Here is a 20,296-nt window from a genome sequence, read left to right as displayed (position 1 = left end):
GGAATTTGTTTAATAATATAGTAATACCCCCGCTTTATTGTCGTGCACCTCAAGATTAGACTTTACGCCGATCTGATCAGTGTTATCGGTATCGACCGATAATTAGCATTTTATGTTGATCGGCTGATCGGCTTTCATGTCATAAGTCGCCAATCCGATCAATGACATCATCGATCGGCTCCGCACAAGACATTTAACTCCATGTCTTCGTCGCGTATGATTCCAAAAGCTAGTTTATTTTTAGCCTTGTCACGTGTCTTGTTGCGCAGTACTGTAACTATCTGACGGCCAATAAAGTTTTTTCAATCGTGTCGGTGAAAAAACACGTCGCCGGTGTGGGACTATTTTGCGGTGTCTCAGGCAAACAACACGTAAGTTATTTGCAGTCTGTGCACAACTGAAGTACGTTGTGCGGAACTTCATCTAAAAACACAACAAATTTGATCGAGCACCTGAAGAATGTACACGAGGAGCATGGGGAAAAAGCAACGCAGCATGGGGGGAAAAAAATAAATAAAAAAGTCAAACGGAATCAAACTCTGGACAACACCCGTCCATATAGCTGGGACAGTGAGAAAGTTAGCGTAAGCATTTCATTAACAGTATTTATTAAAGTAATTGAATTGCAATCAAATAATTTAATTACAGTAAGTTAGCACCCATTATTTCTGTCATGTTGTAATGTTGATATGACCTAAACTTATGTCAGTGGCCAATCCTTGAATGCCCCCTAAAGGTCATTGGTGTTTTAACTTTTGTCTAAAATGCTAGAGAATAATTTGAGCTGAGACGGAACGGGCTCCAGCACGCCCGCAACCCTTGTGAGAATAAGCTGTACAGAAAATGGATGGATGGATGGATGGATACAGTATACAGTACACAAGTATATACAATAAATGAACAAGTCATGTAAATAGACACATTGCTCCATCTTGTGGTCGGATCGGTGATCGGTTATCGTTTTTTTTTTTTTAAACTTGCAGATTGGTGATCGGTCCCAAAAATCCTGATCGTGTAAAGCCTACTCAAGATATAATCCTTTTGTTGTCAAGCATTCCTGAAGGAACTGGTCTTGTTAGTACACAATTTATAATCTATAGTGTGAAATTAGGCTCAATTTGTCAATTTGTCAGACGTTTTTAACATTCTTTTGTCGAAGGCCGTGTTTCTACATCACACCAAATATATTGAATTGTAAACTACAGTTGCATATATCCACCTCTGGTTAACAGTGTATACTGTATTGGTTAAAAGCAAAGCCTCCAACAATTATCCAGAAAAGATTCACTTGTGACTCTCATTTATATAATAATGTTGTGCACCTACACGTGCCTTGATGCTTTTTTTGCATGCGTGAGCAGGGGTCCGCGGGCAAACGGGTGTTTGCATGTAATCGGATGCGTCAGGCCGTCATGAATGGTGCGTTTGAGACGGAGCGGAGTGTGGAGTTCCTCCGGGCCGGACCAAATTGGAAACTGAAAAACAAACAGCCCCCTCAAGTCAACCCTCCCAACCCCGTCTGCCGGCTAGTGGCGTGGCCCAACCTGTCTGGGACAATGTAGCGGCCTATAGTCGGACTGGACCACACACGGTTGTGGAGCACAGGAGGCAGTTAGCTGTACTGTGGTGGGAAGACATCTGTATGTGTGTGTGTGTGTGTATGTCTGTGTCCTGGGCAATCACAAGTTGGAAAACGGAGCTCAGTGACGGATTGATGGGAAAGACAGTGATGGAAAGAGATTTGAAAAGTCGATGGAGGAACACGAGTGGAAAGGATGGAGATAAGTCACAGTGGAGAAGGCGGATAAGGAGAAAAACAGAGGCACTGTGATTGACTAAATGAATGAGGGGCCGCGAGACCCAGTAAGGGCTCTGCGGGGAAAATATTCAGACTTTCAACGGGAAATAACCCCCCCCCCCCCCTCGTTTTTCCTGTTGTGAGTGCTGCAATTTTTTTTTCATAAAAGACACTAATGGCTAAAGCTATTTTGTGGTCAAGCTTGCAATAATTGGAAGCTTGTGGATTTGTATGAAACGGCGTCACACAGCAGCTCTTATAGTAGATAGGCTTGAAATAAATCTGACAAAACTCAGTGATAACACAACAACGGAAAGCTCTAAAAATGTCATTTTCAGATCAATTTCTAGTTTCTGATTGACGGAAAGGCTTTAGTGAAGTTTATACTGAGCTAATTGTATGCTTCTCCATTTTCTCAATTTGCCTTAATTGTTGTTGCATCCTTTCCACATATGACGTTGCTCTAGATTGTCTAATTTTATTTTCGGTGAAGTTTTCTTCCTGAAATCTAATTGCATTTGCCTTAATTGCTATTGCACCAATAAAATTCCACCTAAAACATATTCATAGTTCAGATGGGAAGGTCTGAAAATGACTGATTTTCAGCTTAGTTGTTATTTAGCCTTTCCCATGTGACTCTCTTCCAGTTTGTGATTGGCAGAGATTTTCTTTTTACGAGGTTGTCTTCTCCTTAATTTGTATTAACTGTTTTTTGCCTTTTCCACCTATGACTGTCTTTTAGACTTTGAATGGCTAAATTAGTTTTAAGTAGGTTTCCTTAAGATATAATTTTAAGCTTGTTTTTCTTCATTTTGCCTTAATTTAGCAACATGACGAGTGGCTTCAATCTTTGTGGAATTTTCTCAAAAATACAGAATGAGCTCTTCAACGACCTCTAAAATCCTCCATAACAAATGAATTCAAGAGATAACTATTGATTACTAAAGTACACAACCTATTATATTGCCCACACTGCATTTCTCACCAATTATGTTACATTTGCGCCAAGTCGACTTTTTATGGCAAGTGACGTCCTTTGAAATGTCACAGTAATTGTGATGTGGACTTGGAGAACCCCTTGGAATTTCGGCCCATACCACCATTTTGGTGAATATTTAAACTGAAACTTGTCAGCCAATCAGAGAAGCAGTTCCCGGAGTAGCAGAAAAACACAAAGAGTCGAGAGGATATGTTGGAAAAATAACAATACTTTTTTTACTCTTAATTTGAAGGCATTTTTGACCAAATTCTCTATAGGCGGTATCACACAAAAACATTCCCCGAAAGGACACTTTTGCCCTTTTGATTTCTAGCATGATTGTACAGGGCTCTGTCCCCACTTCTATAGGCGTCATCATTAGCCTGGGGAAGTTGCTTTGGCAGTGAACCACAGCTTGTTGTTATTGAATGTGCAAAATTTCTTTGTAGGTACACACACATCTTCACAGAAACTGATATAGGATGTGACATTGTACGAATATTCAAGCAGGTTGCCAGTTGAACTTTCAAAGACTCTCATCTGTGCAGTCTAAATCGTCATTGGTCCACTTCTTCACTGTTTTCACCATAGGCTTCTCACATTTAAGTTTGTGCCTCTGCGTTGGTATTAAGTGAATTAAGCACTGATCAGACGAGCCCAGAGCTGCACGGGGGATAGCACGGTATGTGTCCTTTAGCGTGGTATAGCAATGGTCTAGACTGTTGTTTTCCCTGGTAGGACAGTCAATGTGCTGCTTGTATGTATTTAGGGAGTTTGTGGTTGAGTTGAGCTTTGTTAGTGTCCAATAATAATGACGTTGAAAGAAGCGAACTCCCGTGGCAAGTAGAATGGCTTACAGCTCAAAAACAGCGACTCCCCCAAGTCCGGGCTGCAGTGCGTGTATTGCTCAGAGATGAAAGTACACCATTTTACGTTGACATAGAAGCATATTGTGCCGCCTTTTGTTTTCCCCGATAGCTACGTGGCGCAGTCCGCTCTGTGTAGTTGGAAGCCCGGAAGCATTACGGCGCCATCGGGGAGGCGTTGACATAGCTGTCTCCGTGAACATCTTTACTGGTCATTGTGAGAAGAGAAGATGGAACTCGTCCATTTTATTGGGTAGAGAACGTAGATTTGCGAGGTGAATCGATGTGAGCGGCATTTGGAATCCTCTCTTCCGGAGCTTGACCTGCACTCCGGCTCGCTTTCCCCCTGTGGTGTCGCCTCCATGCGCCGTAGATCACAGCCACTCCACCAATTAGTAACTCTGAGAAAGAATGTGTAAAATTTGGTGAAAAAATGTCCGGTGTAGACTCCATAATGTTTAGCAAGTTTTCCCTTGTGTAAATAAGTCACATAATGTCTCCAAAGATGAACAAAAAACTAGAGCGCTCGTTACCGAGGCGACCACACGGTTAGGGGCCATGACGTGTGATGTGTGGCTTTATTGTGAAGTTTATATAGTATGCGTCTCCTTTTCATCAGTTTGCCTGATAACAATAACACAATTATTGTGCCTATAACCTTCTACCAAAAACATTGAGGTATTCATAATTCAGATGGGAAGGTCTGAAAATTACTCATCCTTTTCAACTAGTTATTCCACCAATGACTAAACTGGCCTCTTTGGTTGTGAAGTTTATACTTGAGATGCATTTGTATGCTTCTCTTTTTGCTCAAAAAAGTTGTTCTGTGGTTAAGCTTACAAAAACTGGAAGCATGTGGATTGTGTTTGTGTGTAACAGCAGCTCTTTCGGTGGACAGGTTTGAAACAAATCAGACAAAACAGAGCCTTGTGTTCTCACTGATATCTCAACTTCATAACCTTCCAGTGTCATTTTGTGGCCCGAAAACACACTCGCAGCGCTGCTTTGGCATGGGAAGGTCTGAAAATGACTCATAATTTCTGTAATGACTCATAATGCGCTTGACGTTTTTTGCTGGCAATCTTCTGTTTCTCTTCCAAAACACTCCATATCCGTTTTCACATAATGACTCGCTCGCCGTCTTGAATGGGCGCTGGCCTCGTTTTCTATCTAGTCCAGTGATTCCCAACCAGTGTCGGGCACGTTAGGCTCTTCAGGTGTGCTGTGGGAAATGATCAAATTTTACTTAATTGCTCAAAAAAGTCATTTATTTACAAGAAATAATGTATCTTTGTTCTTCTATTTATGGGAGTGAGGCATAGTGACAGACAGAACAAATGAATGCTCTTCTATTAGATGGCAGGAAGTACATACAGTAATTAGGCTTTACGCTATCAGGATTATTGGGGACGATTACCGATCAGCGAGTTTGAAAAAAAAAAAACGAAAACCGATCACCAATCCGATCACAAGATGGAGCAATGTGTCTATTTAAATTACCTGTTCATTTACTGTATATACTTGTGTACTTAATTGCTCAAAAAATTATATTTACAATAAATAATGTATCTTTGTTCATCTATTTATGCCAGTGAGGCATAGTGACAGACAGAACAAATGAATGGTCTTCTATTAGATGGCAGGAAGTACATACAGTAATTAATGTATCCACTTTTTTTGACATTTTTGTTTGTTGGTGTGCCGTGAGATTTTTCAATTGTAAAATATCTTCCTTGGCTCCATAAAGGTTGGAAATCACTGCTCTCGTCAGATTGTGTATTCTAATCAGTCAGGTCAAACCAACATTATAACATGACAGAAATAATGGGTGCTAACTTACTGTAATTAAATTACTTTGTTGTAATTAAATTACTTCACCCACACCGAAACTTTACAGCATAATTCGACAGAACGGCGGCATGTTTACGTACAACCGTTAGCGCTAGCACTAGCTTGCTAGGCTACATAATGTTTTTGTTGCCTACTCGCGAGCCGTATCGTATTAAAAGTACGTGAACCTACCTCAAGCAAGCCTTAAATGAACGTCCTCTCCTGTCCTGAGCACCGGTGACCACCAACACACGTTTTCCCCATTTTGTCCTTAGAATACAGTCGGCGCAATCCAGTCTTGTTGTCGTCGCAACGGTAACTAGTGTATCTGGTCGCATTTGAGTTGGCAAGTTAAAGCCCAATGATCGTAAAAAACGGGATGCGGTGGTATTGGAATACCAGATTTTATTACAGTCGTCTGACATAGTGCAATCGTGAAAGAGCAAATTTGTCTTGTCGTCTGATCCCAGGTATTACGTGTTGTCTGTCTCAGACATGTTGGCTGTCCCACACAGCCGGCATGTTTTATTTTTTATTTTTTTTTAATAACTTTATTGGCCGTCAGTATTTTACAGTACTGCGTCAAAATACACGGCTAGGCTAAAAATAAACTAGCTTTTGGATTCAAATGTACTGTGCACGATGGCAATGCGGAGTCAATGTCTTTTGCGGATCAACCGATCAGCATAAAATGCTAATTATCGGCCGATAAAATCGGTGTAAAGTCCATAATTAATGTATTCACTTTTTGTGATATTTTTGTTTGTTGGTGTGCTGTGAGATTTTTCAATTGTAAAATATGTGCCTTGGCTCCATTAAAAATCACTGATCTAGTCCCAAAAAATGTTGTAACGTCTCCCTTATGGAAGTGATTTCCATCACGGTGAGCAAAGATGATAACTGCAGGACAGGTAGTCTTCTTCTGACGTCAGATTTTTAAATGCTGAGCTTCAATTCAAAATATTCCACACACAACAATCCATAATGACATGGATATATATATTTTTTAAATTGACCATCCTATCTATAGAGATCTCAAAATGGCTATGCACTCAAAACTCTCCACCTAACCTGATGGCGCTTGAAAAGACTAACATATCACAACAGTACGTCTACAATCCCCAAAGCAAGGTATTGATGTTAGCTTATTTAATATAGCCTACCAACAAAAGTTAGAACATACTGTAATGCCCCCACAAGTAGTAGAGGATGGACACAGCCACCGGTGCAATTTCAATCACTTTATTGAACAAATGGTAACAAAGTAAACCTGTAATAGGCACATTCATACCCTGTATATGAGCTTCTTCTGCCACAACTGATGCCCAGGCATTTACCATCCAGACTGGCTAACAGTTAGCCAGTTAACAGCCAGCTGCTAACATAAGCTCACAACAGCCAACTCTACACTCTTATTCGCTGACTCCCACGTCACTGGCCCTACCTTTTAAAGCCACACACACTCAAAGTCTTAAATATTATACTGTGGAATGTGAGGATGGTGACCTCAAGTGGACAACAATGTTACATTGTTGTTCAATAATGCAAAATACATTTTTGTCCAATTAATCAATAGACTAATCTGTAGAATAATCGATTCTAAAAATATTCAATAGCTGCTGCCCTTGTAGAACACTTTTGGCATCATATTAAAAAGTACTTGAGGCTATATTGATAAGTATGGGCAAAGGCTGTGAATAATTTTTAATTGTTTTAATTGTCAGTAAAGTTGTAAATATCCCCCCAAAATGTTTTTCATGTCGTCATTATTAGGTGTTGTGTGTCAAATTCTGAGTGAAAAAATATTAATGATCATAATATCTATTTCGACAAAAGCTGTTGTTTAGACAGACATCTGGGAACTCTTTTAAATTGTGACAATGTCCCCTTTGAACTTGACATTGGGTTTTGGGATTGCCCTAGCCTATTTGTTTAAAGGAATGTAACCTTGGCATTACACCACTGAAGGTGAGCAACTGTTTTCCTTATTTAATGGTTTGTGCACGAGCTGCCTTATTTTAGGCCATCTATCGTAATAGTTTTGATTTACCCCGAATGTCACAGACTGCCATATTTTGATGGCGTCTGGCTCTCGTTTGTGGAATAGATTCGATCTATCCATCTACGCTGCAGTCGCATTTGCACCGTGGCACAAAACTATTTTTCCTTACGCCGCACTGACACTCAATTTGGGAGTCTTGGGGAAAATTGTTTCCCGTAAGATTTGGACAAGACGCCTAATGTAAAACACCACTGCATGTAAAACCTAAACCTATTTATTTTTCTGCCTTGTTCCAGGTGCTTAAGGCGGCCCTTTTTAAAAATAATTTTGATGAGGATCTAAACCAGAACTGAGACTGGACCGCCACCTGTTTTAAAACCTCTCCTGCGGATCTACAAAATGCTCCACCGAGCTACGACGTCTAACAGCAACAGCAGTGGCGGACCGGACCGAATGGATGCTTTGTGGAGTTTAAGACCCTTCTAAAGCCCCACCCCAAACAAAAAATAAAAATAAAGCTCAAGGTTTGGCCGTCATGGACCTGAGTGGAGTTATGTGGGCCTGCTGAGAAAGGAGCGCTTGGATTTTGCGTGAGCTCCACTCCTGCTTTTTTTTTTTTTTTTTTTTTACCACCCCCCTCTTTTCTGCTTCGTATTATCAGCGCGGAACCTCCGGGGCCCAACTGAGCCACTTGAACAGAACCGATGCACAGGCCCGGAATCAGGCATGTTGTTTTTATAACCTGATGACCAGCAGAGGTAAGAAATTTCCATGTATTTTTAAATACTCCTAAAGTACCATGAATAGTAATCTGATGAATGATTGTAAAAAAATCAAAAACAGAAAAACTAATTCTCCATTACTCAAATTATATGAAAAATCCCTTTGTTTTTAATCCCAAAAAATATTTAATATACAAATAATCTGCTATCTGCGTGTGTATGTATGTAATTAAAGTAGGGTCATTAATAATAACTGTAGTATGATTATTTATATTCAGCATTAACATTTCATAAACATGTCATAGAAATGAATTCTTTTTCTCATATATATATATATGTATATATGTGTAATATATATATATATATATATGTAATATATGTAATATATGTATATATATGTAATATATATATATATATATATATATATATATATATATATATGATGTATGTTATAATAATACAATTATTATTATTATTATTAGTAGTAGTCGGAATTATTTTATTTTTACACATTTCATACCACTCAGAATTTTTACCATTTTTTTTCAGTTTTAATTTGGCATTCCTTAAAAGACCATTTCTTGAAAGATCTGTTTTTTTTGGCTTATTTGTCAGTGCGTATCCACCCATCATATTGAATAGATAGTAACATCGCTCAATGTTATTACATTTTGGGATGAAAGTTAAAAACCTTGCTGGAGGTCTTCCCTAAAAGCAAAAAAACTAAACCAACTCAAAGCAAGACTTTTGATGACTTTTTCTGTCATTGTGTGTTTAGATAAATGATTAGGACAAGCCTGAACATATGGGATGGGATAGACACAAGGCCCTTTTAAGCACATGAGTGTGTGTCTGTGCGTGTGTGTTTGTATGTTTTTCATTATGTGGTATGGTGGCTTTTGCTCGGTGATGTTATTCAGCGGGGCGGGTTGCTTTTAACCGCTTGATGCTTTTAGCTGTGGTTTGCGTCTGTAACTGTCTATGCATGTGCATATGTGCATGCGCGACATGCGCGTGCTCGCATGTGCGTGCCTGTGTGTTGTGGTGCTGCGACAGCTTTGATGTTGCCCGCACGAGTCAGATTTGGAACATGTTTTTGTATAGTTCTCGAAAAAACAAAGGAATGTCAAGTGGAGGAAATTCAATGGAGTCTAAAAGTGAAGATGACCTATCATTCAAAACACACACACATACGCAATCAAATACACGTTTCTGATGTAATGGGAGGGTGATATGATCAGTGCGTCATCTCTGTGGGACTCTTGGTGAATATTTGCGTGGTGCTTGTTGTTTTTGCCTACATTACATCTCAGTAAAACACAACACAAATTAACACAAATACACAGTGGGACTGCAATTAGTTTCATCATGCACCGATTTAGCCGATTGGAGCTTCAGAGGTGCTTCAAAGAGGTATGTGCCAAACTGCCCCAAGATAACGTGTGCCAAGCTCACGGCATCATATTCACAAGACTAATTGCTGCCCAAGTTGCATCAAAAAAAGTATTAAGCAAAGTCTGTTCATACTTATGGACGTGATTTGTAATAAATTTGAAAAAAAATTACAGGATAAAAATGAATTGAATCCATTTTGGAATAAGGCCGTAACATAAAATGTTACCTCACAAATGAGGTACCAAAAGATGGGTATCAGCCACAGTTGGATCTGAACAATTTAAAGAAAGAAAAATCTTTGTTCCCAAATTAGTCCCTTTCTCCCAGGCAACCTGCTCTGGCATACGGTAAACTTCACTCATTTCTTGTCTCATTTTGTTGACACATTTCCAATCCTTATCTTAGTGGATACTATCTTTCTTTCTCAAAATCTAAGCTCACCCATCTGTGTCAATTAAAAGAGGGAGTGGATAGTCATCCAAAATTCCAATTTCAGTGAGTGTGTATTGCGTTCTATTAGAGTGGGAGAATGGATTTTATTGGAATTTAGCGTAAGTCACCAGGAAATTTTTTTTTTTTTTTATTAAGTCGTCACCCTGACCACACAATTCCCTCTTGTTGCCTAAAATTCTGTGATTTATATAGGTTGTCTTCTCAGAGAAAAACTGTTTTGTCACATACAAGGTATTTTCTACATTTTATTTCACTTGGAGGAAAAGTCCATCAACTCTTCAAATGACCACGTTATTTTTTTGCTCTTTTCTCAGCCAAAATTCAACATCTACACTTTTATACTTGATTTTAATTGTATTTAATTGATCTAGTTTAGGCGGCACGGTGGTGGACTGCATAGCACATACGCCTCACAGTTCTGAGGATCGGGGTTCAAATCCCGGCCCCACCTGTGTGGAGTTTCCATGTTCTCCACGTCCCTGCGTGGGTTTTCTCCGGGTACTCCGGTTTCCTCCCACATCCCAAAAACATGCAGGATAGGTTAATTGAGGACTCTGTGTACGTAGGTGTGAATGTGAGTGCAAATGGTTGTTTGTTTATATGTGCCCTGCGATTGGCTGGCGACCAGTTCAGGCTGTACCCCGCCTCTCGCCCGAAGATAGCTGGGATAGGTTCCAGCACGCCCGCGACCCTAGGGGGGATAAGCGGAACGGAAGATGATCTAATTTAGTCAGTTTTCAACCAGTATAGAAAAATAGAATAATTATCTTCCTTAGCGCTTCCTCTACTCATGTTGCCATTTCGCTATAAGATAGCATACCAACTGTTAACATTTTAGAAACAGTTGTTCAAAATTGGACCTTTGAAAGACTTCCTATTTTGTTGAGGACAAAGTTAAAAACAGTTCTATGATGGCAAACCCAATTTCTAATAATAAATCCTCACAAATGCAGGTTTTGCACATGCAACAGTTAGCATGCCCAGTTAAAATTCCCGCATAAATGTTTGCAGTTATGAATGTACTGCTGTGTTAGTGTAGCTTACTGATAGACTAAGGTGCATTCCAATGTACGTACAAAATTGGCTTCCCCACCACCACTACGTTGACAAATATGTGCCACTTTTATTTACTTCCAACATTGCAGCTCTGCTTAGCGTTCATTTTTGACACTGTCTCCGTGTTGTGCAGCTTTTGCTTGAAAATGTCTGATATTCACCCAGCCTAGCTTCAAAGTCATGAGCGGGGAAACGTTGCAGGGGGCGGTATTATGTAAATTATGCACACTCTTCACAATCCAGGTACATTCAAAACAGCTAAAAGATTAACTTTGTTGTATGATTTCCCACCTAATGGATGGGCAGGCACTCCAGGTACCCAACTATTTGTAAACAGGCTATTAAAGTCAATTTTCCATTAAATGTCCCCATTAAAGTGTTCGACTTTGGAGCGCCCACTGTAAGTTACCATTTGCCGTCAATATAGTGCAAAAAACAGCCGTGTTTCTTCAGTGCTGCATAATGTGTGTATGGAAGAAGTGCGAATGCATCATTCTGTAGCAAGGCCATTAACCCTCACCACGCTCACCTCCACGCTCAATCTCTGAGTAAACTATTTTTTTAAATCTTTGTCCCAGAAACAACAATTATTTTCCTGACGGAGGCGTCTAAATTATACAGGCAAAGATGGATAAAGGCGTCGTCGCCAGACGTCACCGCAATTAATGACTTCATTTGTTAGTTTGCTTATGATCGACTTGTTTAAAGGACGTGGAATCAATCAAGCGCCGAGATGACAGATGTGCGTTTGGCGTATTGTGAAGTCTGCGTGTGATTTCATAATTGATGAAGTCACTCACATGGAGTGAGCACAGCGCAGTTGCATTGTGGTCACCATTACCGTGAGTTTTCCTTGGTCATTTGTGCACTTTGTGGTTGGTGGGACATCTATCGTGTTGGTAATTAGGGGACAAGAGCTCATATAAAGCATTAGTTTACCTTTTTTTTTTTTTTTTAATGCAGCCAGTCCGACATGTTTGTGGAGTGTATGGAAATGTTTAGCAAGAAACGTGACCTTGTGATTAGCTGTTTGTTCAATGAGGCCATATAGCGTTATCAAGATTCTATTACCTTTTATTGTTTGGCAACCTGCAAAGCTCCTATTTTATGATTATTCTTTGAACATGCTCTCAAAACCACATCTACTATCCACTTGATGATATTCATCCTCAGCTGCAGCACAAACCAGAGGACAGTTATTAAATATATTCCTGTCTACTCCTAGCTTAAGCGGGGTACACACATACTGGTTTGTTAACATTTTAAGTGATTTTTAAAACTTGAGAGAACCCACACAATGAAGAAAACAGCCTCCCTATGTTCCTACTGGTCTTATAGCGTGTGGTGTACTCGAGATGACCATCACACGACATCATACAAATTACCGTATCTCCGCACTCTCAATCGTGAATCTCCTCCCACCAAACCAGATGTCTCGTCGTATTACCAAGATAGACCTGTGAGAGGGCAGCATTGTCAGGTCGGTGACTATTGAACAGGTTTAACATTTACGATTGTCAAGCCTACCGTTTTCTAAGCAGATGAGAGTGATTTTCGCCCACCCAACACATCCCTCACCATAGGATAATCGCTCAAGATAATCTTTCAGAGACATCTGAGAATCAGGCCTTTGTTGACTTTGATTTGAACAGAGGGGAAGTGCTCAAGTTTGGCCTTATTGTTGGTATGACTGTACCCTGAACCGAACAACCAAGTTTTTTTTGTTTCTTTACAAAATTCCAAACTACCGTCCTGGCATGCATATTGCAGTGTTTTCAAGTTTTACAGGTCTGCGCGTACAGTGAACCTCCGCTATTTGCAGGGGATGGGGACCAAGTTCGAACTTTCCATTACATGAATAATTGACGCTCTGCTTAAAGTGATAATTACCTATATTAATAGTTTAAACCATAAATATATGACAAACTATGATCCCAACATGATTTTAAACGTTTACAAACATCTTCAAACATTGCTGTACCCTTAGAAATACAGTGTAGTAAACAGCTTACAGGCTAAGCATACAATACAGTGGGGCAAACAAATATTTAGTCAGCCACCAAGTTCTCCCACTTAAAAAGATGAGAGAGGCCTGTAATTTTCATCATAGGTATACCTCACCGATGAGAAAAAAAATCCTCAAAATCACCTGATTTTTAAAGAATTTATTCACAAATTCATCCATCCATCCATCCATTTTCTCAGCCGCTTCTCCTCACTAGGGTCGCGGGCGTGCTGGAGCAGGAGGCGGGGTACACCATGAAGTGGTTGCCAGCCAATTGCAGGGCACACATAAACAAACAACCATTCGCACTCACAATTTAGAGTTGTCAATTTACCTACCATGCATGTTTTTGGGATGTGGGAGGAAACCGGAGTGCCCGGAGAAAACCCACGCAGGGATGGGGAGAACATGCAAACGATTAGCAAATTATGGTGGAAAATAAGTAATTGGTCAATAACAAAAGTTCATCTCAATACTTTCGTAGCGGACATGCCACGCAAAAGATGCCACCCGGCACCCCAGCCTCGCACTACCGCCGCTCCCCGCCGAGGAGTCTCCAGTCACACGCAGACTCTAAACGGATCACCACCATAAACTATCTTCAACAAAACACGGACATTTGCTTTGCCATGCCAACGCTAAGTGAATCACGGCTGACTGGCCCTTCAAAGCGGAGACCCAAGGATGCCGAGTTTGCCCCCGGGCGCTAAATTAACTCCCTGCCAGTTGAAGGATTGCAACAATAAAGGCGCCTCTACCCTGCTAAGTAATGCCACTTGGGAGTTGGAACAGGCAACGAAGACACCCACGGGCGACGCAACGACACTACAGACATGGTTTCATAAGACAGTCTGTGACTCGTTAATATTGTAAGAACTTTACATGAACGCCACTAGTGACTGTATTGCTGCAAGCTTGAATGTCTAACGTCGAATATGTTGTTAACTGAACCAGATGTAATGTTCTCCACACCACAAAAAAATTGAAACATTCATTACAGGTATGAAAGATGATGAGCGTGGAACAATGCAGGGTGAGGAGATGGTCTCGTTATCTTAAATCCAATAATTAATATTTTATTCCACTGGTTTAAAATCACAAAATAATCCTAAAATGGAAAAATAACGCGAAAGGGTAGTTCAGCCCCTCGGTGTTCGCGAAGGTGGTAGAAAAGGAGGTGGGGGGTAAACCCCCCTTGTTGACCCGCTCCGGGCATAAAAGGGGCCGGAGCTGGGATTTAAAAAAAAAAAAAAAAAAAAAAAAAAAAAAAAAGGCTTTTGGGAGTTTTGGTGGAGAAGTTTTCCTTTGGTCTCACCTCGACCACCTTGCCGACGACTGGGCCAGGCAGGACGCCCACCTCACCCGAGGTGGCAAGGACACATTGGATGATCCCCGGCTGCAGCTTCCTGCAAGCGCTCCGAGCCACCCTGTTTGGGGGCCCGAACTCAGTCCGAGGGGACGGAGGCGGACGCAATGCGCCCGCTCCAAACGTCTAGCAAAAAGAGACACCTGAGAGACGTCCTGCCTGGGAACCCGTTGGCCTCCTGCTTTTCTTCCTTGTTCCCTTCCGTCGAATCCACCTTTTCCCGGTACGGACCGGACCGGCCGAACACTCGGGAGCCTGACTCGCCTGCCTCAAACGTGTTCCAGACATGTAAGTCCAACATTGCGGTCTACTAAAAGTACGGATTAGTGCATATTTGGGTTTATATTAATGAGACCAGGAGTCCTCAGCCATACACATTCACTACTCGCCCATTCTGCTCATCTCACGTCACAAATCCCTTGCTTCGCCAATGTTCGTCTATACCTTGTTGTTTTATGTTTATCTGTGTTTTATCCTGTAGAAACCCGATTTTTAAATTAAATTTTCTATAAAATTCACCACTTGCATTGATTATGTATGTTTGGGTTCGGAACGAAACCTCTAGAAAGTCTAGAACTCAACGTTTCTAAACTGTAGCCACCTTCCGATAAGAGACTAATTATAAAGGTTTGTCGTCATTTCGCCTCAAGTTAAACTTGTAAAAATATGACGTGGTGCCCCTCATATATATCAGATATCTTGATTTATAATGCTGTAATTTAAAATTACGATAACCCGGAAGTGACGCAGGCGCATCTTCCAACTCATCGTTTCCTTCTAAATTAAGCACAATTCTTATGCCACCCCATACACGCTACAATTTGTTATATACCCTTTGTTGGCAATGACAGAGGTCAAATGTTTTGTGTAAGTCTTCACGAGGTTTTCACACACTGTTGCTGGTATTTTGGCCCATTCCTCCTTGCAGATCTCCTCTAGAGCAGTGATGTTTTGGGGCTGTCGCTGGGCAACACAGACTTTTAACTGCCTCCAAAGATTTGATATGGGGTTGAGATCTGGAGACTGGCTAGGCCACTCCAGGACCTTGACATGCTTCTTACGAAGCCACTCCTTCGTTGCTCGGGGAATGTGTTTGGGATCATTGTCATGCTGAAAGACCCAGCCACGTTTCATCTTCAATGCCCTTGCTGATGGAAGGAAGTTTTCACTAAAAATCTCACAATACATGGCCCCATTCATTCTTTCCTTTACACAGATCAGTCGCCCTGGTCCCTTTGCAGAAAAACAGCCCCAAAGCATGATGTTCCCACCCCCATGCTTCACAGTAGGTATAGTGTTCTTTGGATGCAACTCGGCATTGTTGCTCCTCCAAACATGACAATTTGAGTTTTTACCCAAACGTTCTATTTTGGTTTCATCTGACCATATGGCATTCTCCCAATCCTCTACTGGATCATTCAAATGCTCTCTAGCAAACTTCAGACGGGCCTAGACATGTACTGGCTTAAGCAGGGGGACAAGTCTGGCACTTCAGGATTTGAGGCCCTGGCGGCGTAGTGTCTTACTGATTGTAGCCTTTGTTTCTTTGGTCCCAGCTCTCTGCAGGTCATTCACTAGGTCCCCCCGTGTGGTTCTGGGATTTTTGCTCACCGTTCTTGTGATCATTTTGACCCCATGGGGTGAGATCTTGCGTGGAGCCCCAGATCGAGGGAGATTATCGGTGGTCTTGTATGTCTTCCATTTTCTAATAATTGCTCCCACAGTTGATTTCTTCACACCAAGCTGCTTAACTATTGCAGATTCAGTCTTCCCAGCCCGGTGGAGGTCTACAATTTTGTTTCTGGTGTCCTTTGACAGCTCTTTGGTCTTGGCCATAGTGGAGTTTGGAGTGTGACTGTTTGTGGTTGTGGACAGGTGTCTTTTATACTGATAAAGAGTTCAAACAGGTGCCATTAATACAGGTAATGAGTGGAGGACAGAGGACCCTCTTGAAGAAGTTACAGGTCTGTGAGAGCCAGAAATCTTACTTGTTTCGAGGTGACCAAATAGTTATTTTCATTTGCTAATAAATTCTTTAAAAAATCAGACAATGTGATTTTCTGGATGTTTTTTTTCTCATTTTGTCTCTCATAGCTGAGGTATACCTATGATGAAAATTACAGGCCTCTCATCTTTTTAAGTGGGAGAACTTGCAGAATTGGTGACTGACTAAATACTTCTTTTGCCCCACTGTATATAGTAGCTGTACGTGCAGGTCAATGAAGAATTACTGTAGAATTACTCATACTCATAAGCGCAGGAGTTGTAACAATGGTGCCGACGCTCCTTGGGCCACCTGTGATGGTGGGAAACGGCGCTGGTTTGTTGGCTGAGGTTGGTTTCGATGCCCGTGATTAGTTGTAGTTTGGCAAAATTACGTGAGCCAAAGCAGCCGCAGCAAACATGGGTGCCGCCATCTTATATAGCCGCTGACTGTCAGTCACAAATCTAACACAACTGCTGTTAGAGTTGGGATTGTGTGCGTATGTGTGTATGTGTGTGTGTGTGTGTGTGTACGTGTATGTGTATACACCGCCTACACACACACAACAGCCTTCTGCCTTCCGTAAGGCAAGTTTGGTTGAGTGGACAACTCGTTATTTTGGCTTGCGAAAGTAACTGTTCATTGTCTCAGTGAAAGAGACTCCAAATCAATAATTTACATAATGTATAATACATACAAAAAAGAAGCAAATAATTTAAAAACTTTTTTGCTACTGTACAGAAAACCACGAATCAGCGGGTTTTTCTGCAAATAATGGAGGATAGGTTTAAAAAAATTAATAAATCTGTGAATAGGTGAATTCGTACCACAAACTGAATCACAAATATGTGGTGGTCCACTGTATTCTTATTACTAGGTTACTAGGTCTTTACCGTGTACAAATAGTCAAAGTGATCACATATGACTGACACGTGTTGGCGGAGCTAATGTTGGTGAGAGTTCTCCCTGACTCCCCTTTAGGAACATCCATTAATTAGACAAAAAAGGTAACAAGATGAAGCGGGGCCAGTGGCTCCAACCGAGATTTCCGAGGCCCGCTCCATTTGTCTCCGCCTGTTTCCAGCCGGGCTGGGCCTGAAATGCCTTAATCAGATTAGGCTCGAAACCAGCCACATAGCCAACGGGCGAACAAACCCGACTCATGGTTCAGCGTCAACTCTGCTCCCTTAGCCTGCTCTTGCATGCTGCGTTTGCCTCCCAAGCAATTACATTATGTGTTGCGACTCGCTTCCGTGATAAGCCGAGCTACACTCCCTCACCTGCTTGTATGTGTGCTGCCACGGGGTGTTTTGTCTTTTTTTATTTATTTATTTTTTCGCTTTCTGGCTACCGCCACGTGCAGTGGCCAAGCGAACAAGTGTTAACAAGCTCCCCGCACCCTGTATTTATTTAATCCATATGCCAGTGAGCCATACAGCTGCTGCAAGCGCGTCTGGGAGGAAATTTTTGCAAAGTCAGCGGCACAGCGTTGCAGAGACTGTTGGTTTTCCTAAAGGAGTTAAACATTTAAGCCATATTAGTTACACATGAGCATTTTTTCATACCGTCTGCCCTTGTGTCCTGACATTATTGAAAGCGTTTGGCATAGAGCTTTCAAATACACGAATGCTGTTGGGTTTTACTGCTTATTTTTTTGCAAAACATTTTCTCACTCTATTTGTTTTATTGGAGGCAGGGCCAGCCGTAAAATAAATAAATAAATAAAATAAACAGGGATGCATGAGAGTCAAGGAAAGTTTGCAGGCATCACATACAATAAAAACGGTGGTGAAGGGATGGTGCTTCCATTAGCCGTGGTAAGCCGTCAGCCAAAGTATCCAAACTTGTTTGAATGATAAAAACAGACAGGTGATACATTCATTTTTCTTTTATCCTCGTTAGGGTCGCAGGTGAGCCTCTCCCAGCTGACTTCAGGCGAGAGACGTGGTACAGCCTGGACTAGTCGCCAGGCTATCTCAAGGGACATAAAAGACAAACAACCATCACTCTCACATTCACACCTATGAACAATTTAAGTCTTCAATGAGCTTAACATGCATTGTTTTTTTGATGCGGGAGGAAACAGGAGTACACGGGAAAAAGCCAAAGAAACACTTTTTTCTTCTTTATAAATTTTGGCTTGTTTTTATCCACCCTAAACAAACAAACAAACACAAAGTAAGTACCCAGGGATAGGCGTTGGACCTGATTTCCCGTATCGACTATGGTGGATCCATAAAATGATCAGCTAGTTATTTTTAATGAACACACTCTAGCAAAAGTCAGTCCAGCAAATGTAATTATGGTTGAATACTGAAGAGATACTGACTTGGCAAGCCCGGGTAAATTCAATATATTCACTTTCTGTCAGCCTGTAAGGTTGGTAGAATCCTTGTGAATGTTCTAAAGTCCTGTTTCCATGCAGCAGAATAATGGCGAGGTCTGTGTGGCTGTAGCACTTTGCTGTCATCATATTGTTGTTCTTTGGGTTACAAAACTAGTAGTGCAATCCATTTTGCCTCAAGACGCGATTAATCAATTCCACACGGTTCCTTAATCCGGGCGTCCAGCTACACAAATGACCGAACGCGTTGCCATGTTGTTGAATGTGGCGGCTGCGTACTCCCCGCTATTCCACTGGCTGCCAGAGCCTGGTGGTGGAAGTTACTGGAAGTTTGGATTGCTAGTTTGGAAAATAGCATGGAAACACATATCTGCTTTGAAGAGCCACACCACAGCCAGCCAGTCATTCACTGCAGATTTTTGTTTTTTATTACCTTACTCTGCTATATTAAAGATGTAATCATGCCAGTACAAGCTAAAGATCAGCTGTCTTTATGAGCCTGCGTATAGGCCTCTATTGGAATATTAAATTTGGTACCAATGGATAGTTGCCCTAGAATAACTAATGCAGAATGTGAGTGTGCGAGTGTGGTAATCTCTATGGCAGGTTCCTTGCCATTAGCGCACCACCGAACAAGGCAGCAATTCATTCAGCAGATTTTAACTGTGTGTGTGTGTGTGTGTGTGTGTGGTGTGTTTATCTGGATGACAGGTTTCTAAATGCAGTGTGTGTGTTGTTTTTGGAGAATTGTTTCCGTGCGCCTGTCTGCACCATATGGCCCTATGTGGAAAAAGGCCTCTTTAGGGGTTTGTGTGTGTGTGCGCGCACACAGCGGTTGGGTCTGCCCAGAGTTGAAGCTGTAAAAACAAAAACGTCTTGAGGAGAGGAAAAAAAAAAAGCTGCACTCAGAGCGATGATGTCAGATGCTACCTCACTCACTTCCACTCACCACCTAAAGAAATCATAATGCTGGATTTCACACCGTCACTGTCACACCTCAGTTTTTTATACAGTCCACAACAGCAGAAGGAGAACTCGTTGATGATTTTGTTGTCCAGTAGGAGTGCTAGAAAATATTAGTCATATGATGTGAACAGGGGAGGCACGGTGGACAACTGCCTAGCACATCTGCCTCATAGTTCTCAGGACCGGGGTTCAAATCCCAGCCCCGCCTGTGTGGAGTTTGCATATTTCTCCCCGTGCCTGTGTGGGATTTCTCCAGGTACTTTTCCTCCCACATTCCAAAAACATGCATGGTAGGTTAATTGAAGACTCTAAATTGTACGTAAGTATGAAAGTGAGTGCAAATGGTTGTTTGTTTATACCAGTTCAGGGTGTACCCCGCCTCTCGCACAGAGTCAACTGGGATAGGCTCCAGGACGCCTGTCACCCTAGTGAGGATAGGCGGTATGGAAAATGAATGACGTGAACAAATACAATGTGCATTTCAGTACTTTCAATTCATCCCTGCTTAGATAAATGACAGATGAAAACCA

The 20,296-nt window shown here is 41.5% G+C and overlaps 1 protein-coding gene across 6 annotated transcripts in view; it reads left to right on the top strand.

The window, feature by feature from the left end:
• trps1 (trichorhinophalangeal syndrome I) overlaps positions 1–20,296 on the top strand; it is a 126,260-nt gene that overhangs the window by 16,377 nt on the left and 89,587 nt on the right. For 4 of the 6 annotated variants that reach the window (XM_061759350.1, XM_061759355.1, XM_061759349.1 and 1 more), the window contains exons 2-3: positions 7,772–8,233; positions 13,591–14,760. In XM_061759350.1, the coding sequence (XP_061615334.1) occupies positions 14,580–14,760 (181 nt within the window). In that variant the 5' untranslated portion in view covers positions 7,772–8,233; positions 13,591–14,579. Of the gene's footprint in view, positions 1–5,558; positions 7,442–7,771; positions 8,234–13,590; positions 14,761–20,296 lie in introns of those variants that run through there. The other 2 variants (XM_061759352.1, XM_061759353.1) reach the window with 2 other exon arrangements.

Source organism: Phyllopteryx taeniolatus, chromosome 21 (assembly GCF_024500385.1).
Source record: "Phyllopteryx taeniolatus isolate TA_2022b chromosome 21, UOR_Ptae_1.2, whole genome shotgun sequence".
In the NCBI taxonomy this organism is placed as follows: domain Eukaryota; kingdom Metazoa; phylum Chordata; class Actinopteri; order Syngnathiformes; family Syngnathidae; genus Phyllopteryx; species Phyllopteryx taeniolatus.
Note: the sequence above shows the minus strand (reverse complement) of the source record. Positions and strands in the feature narration are given on the sequence as shown.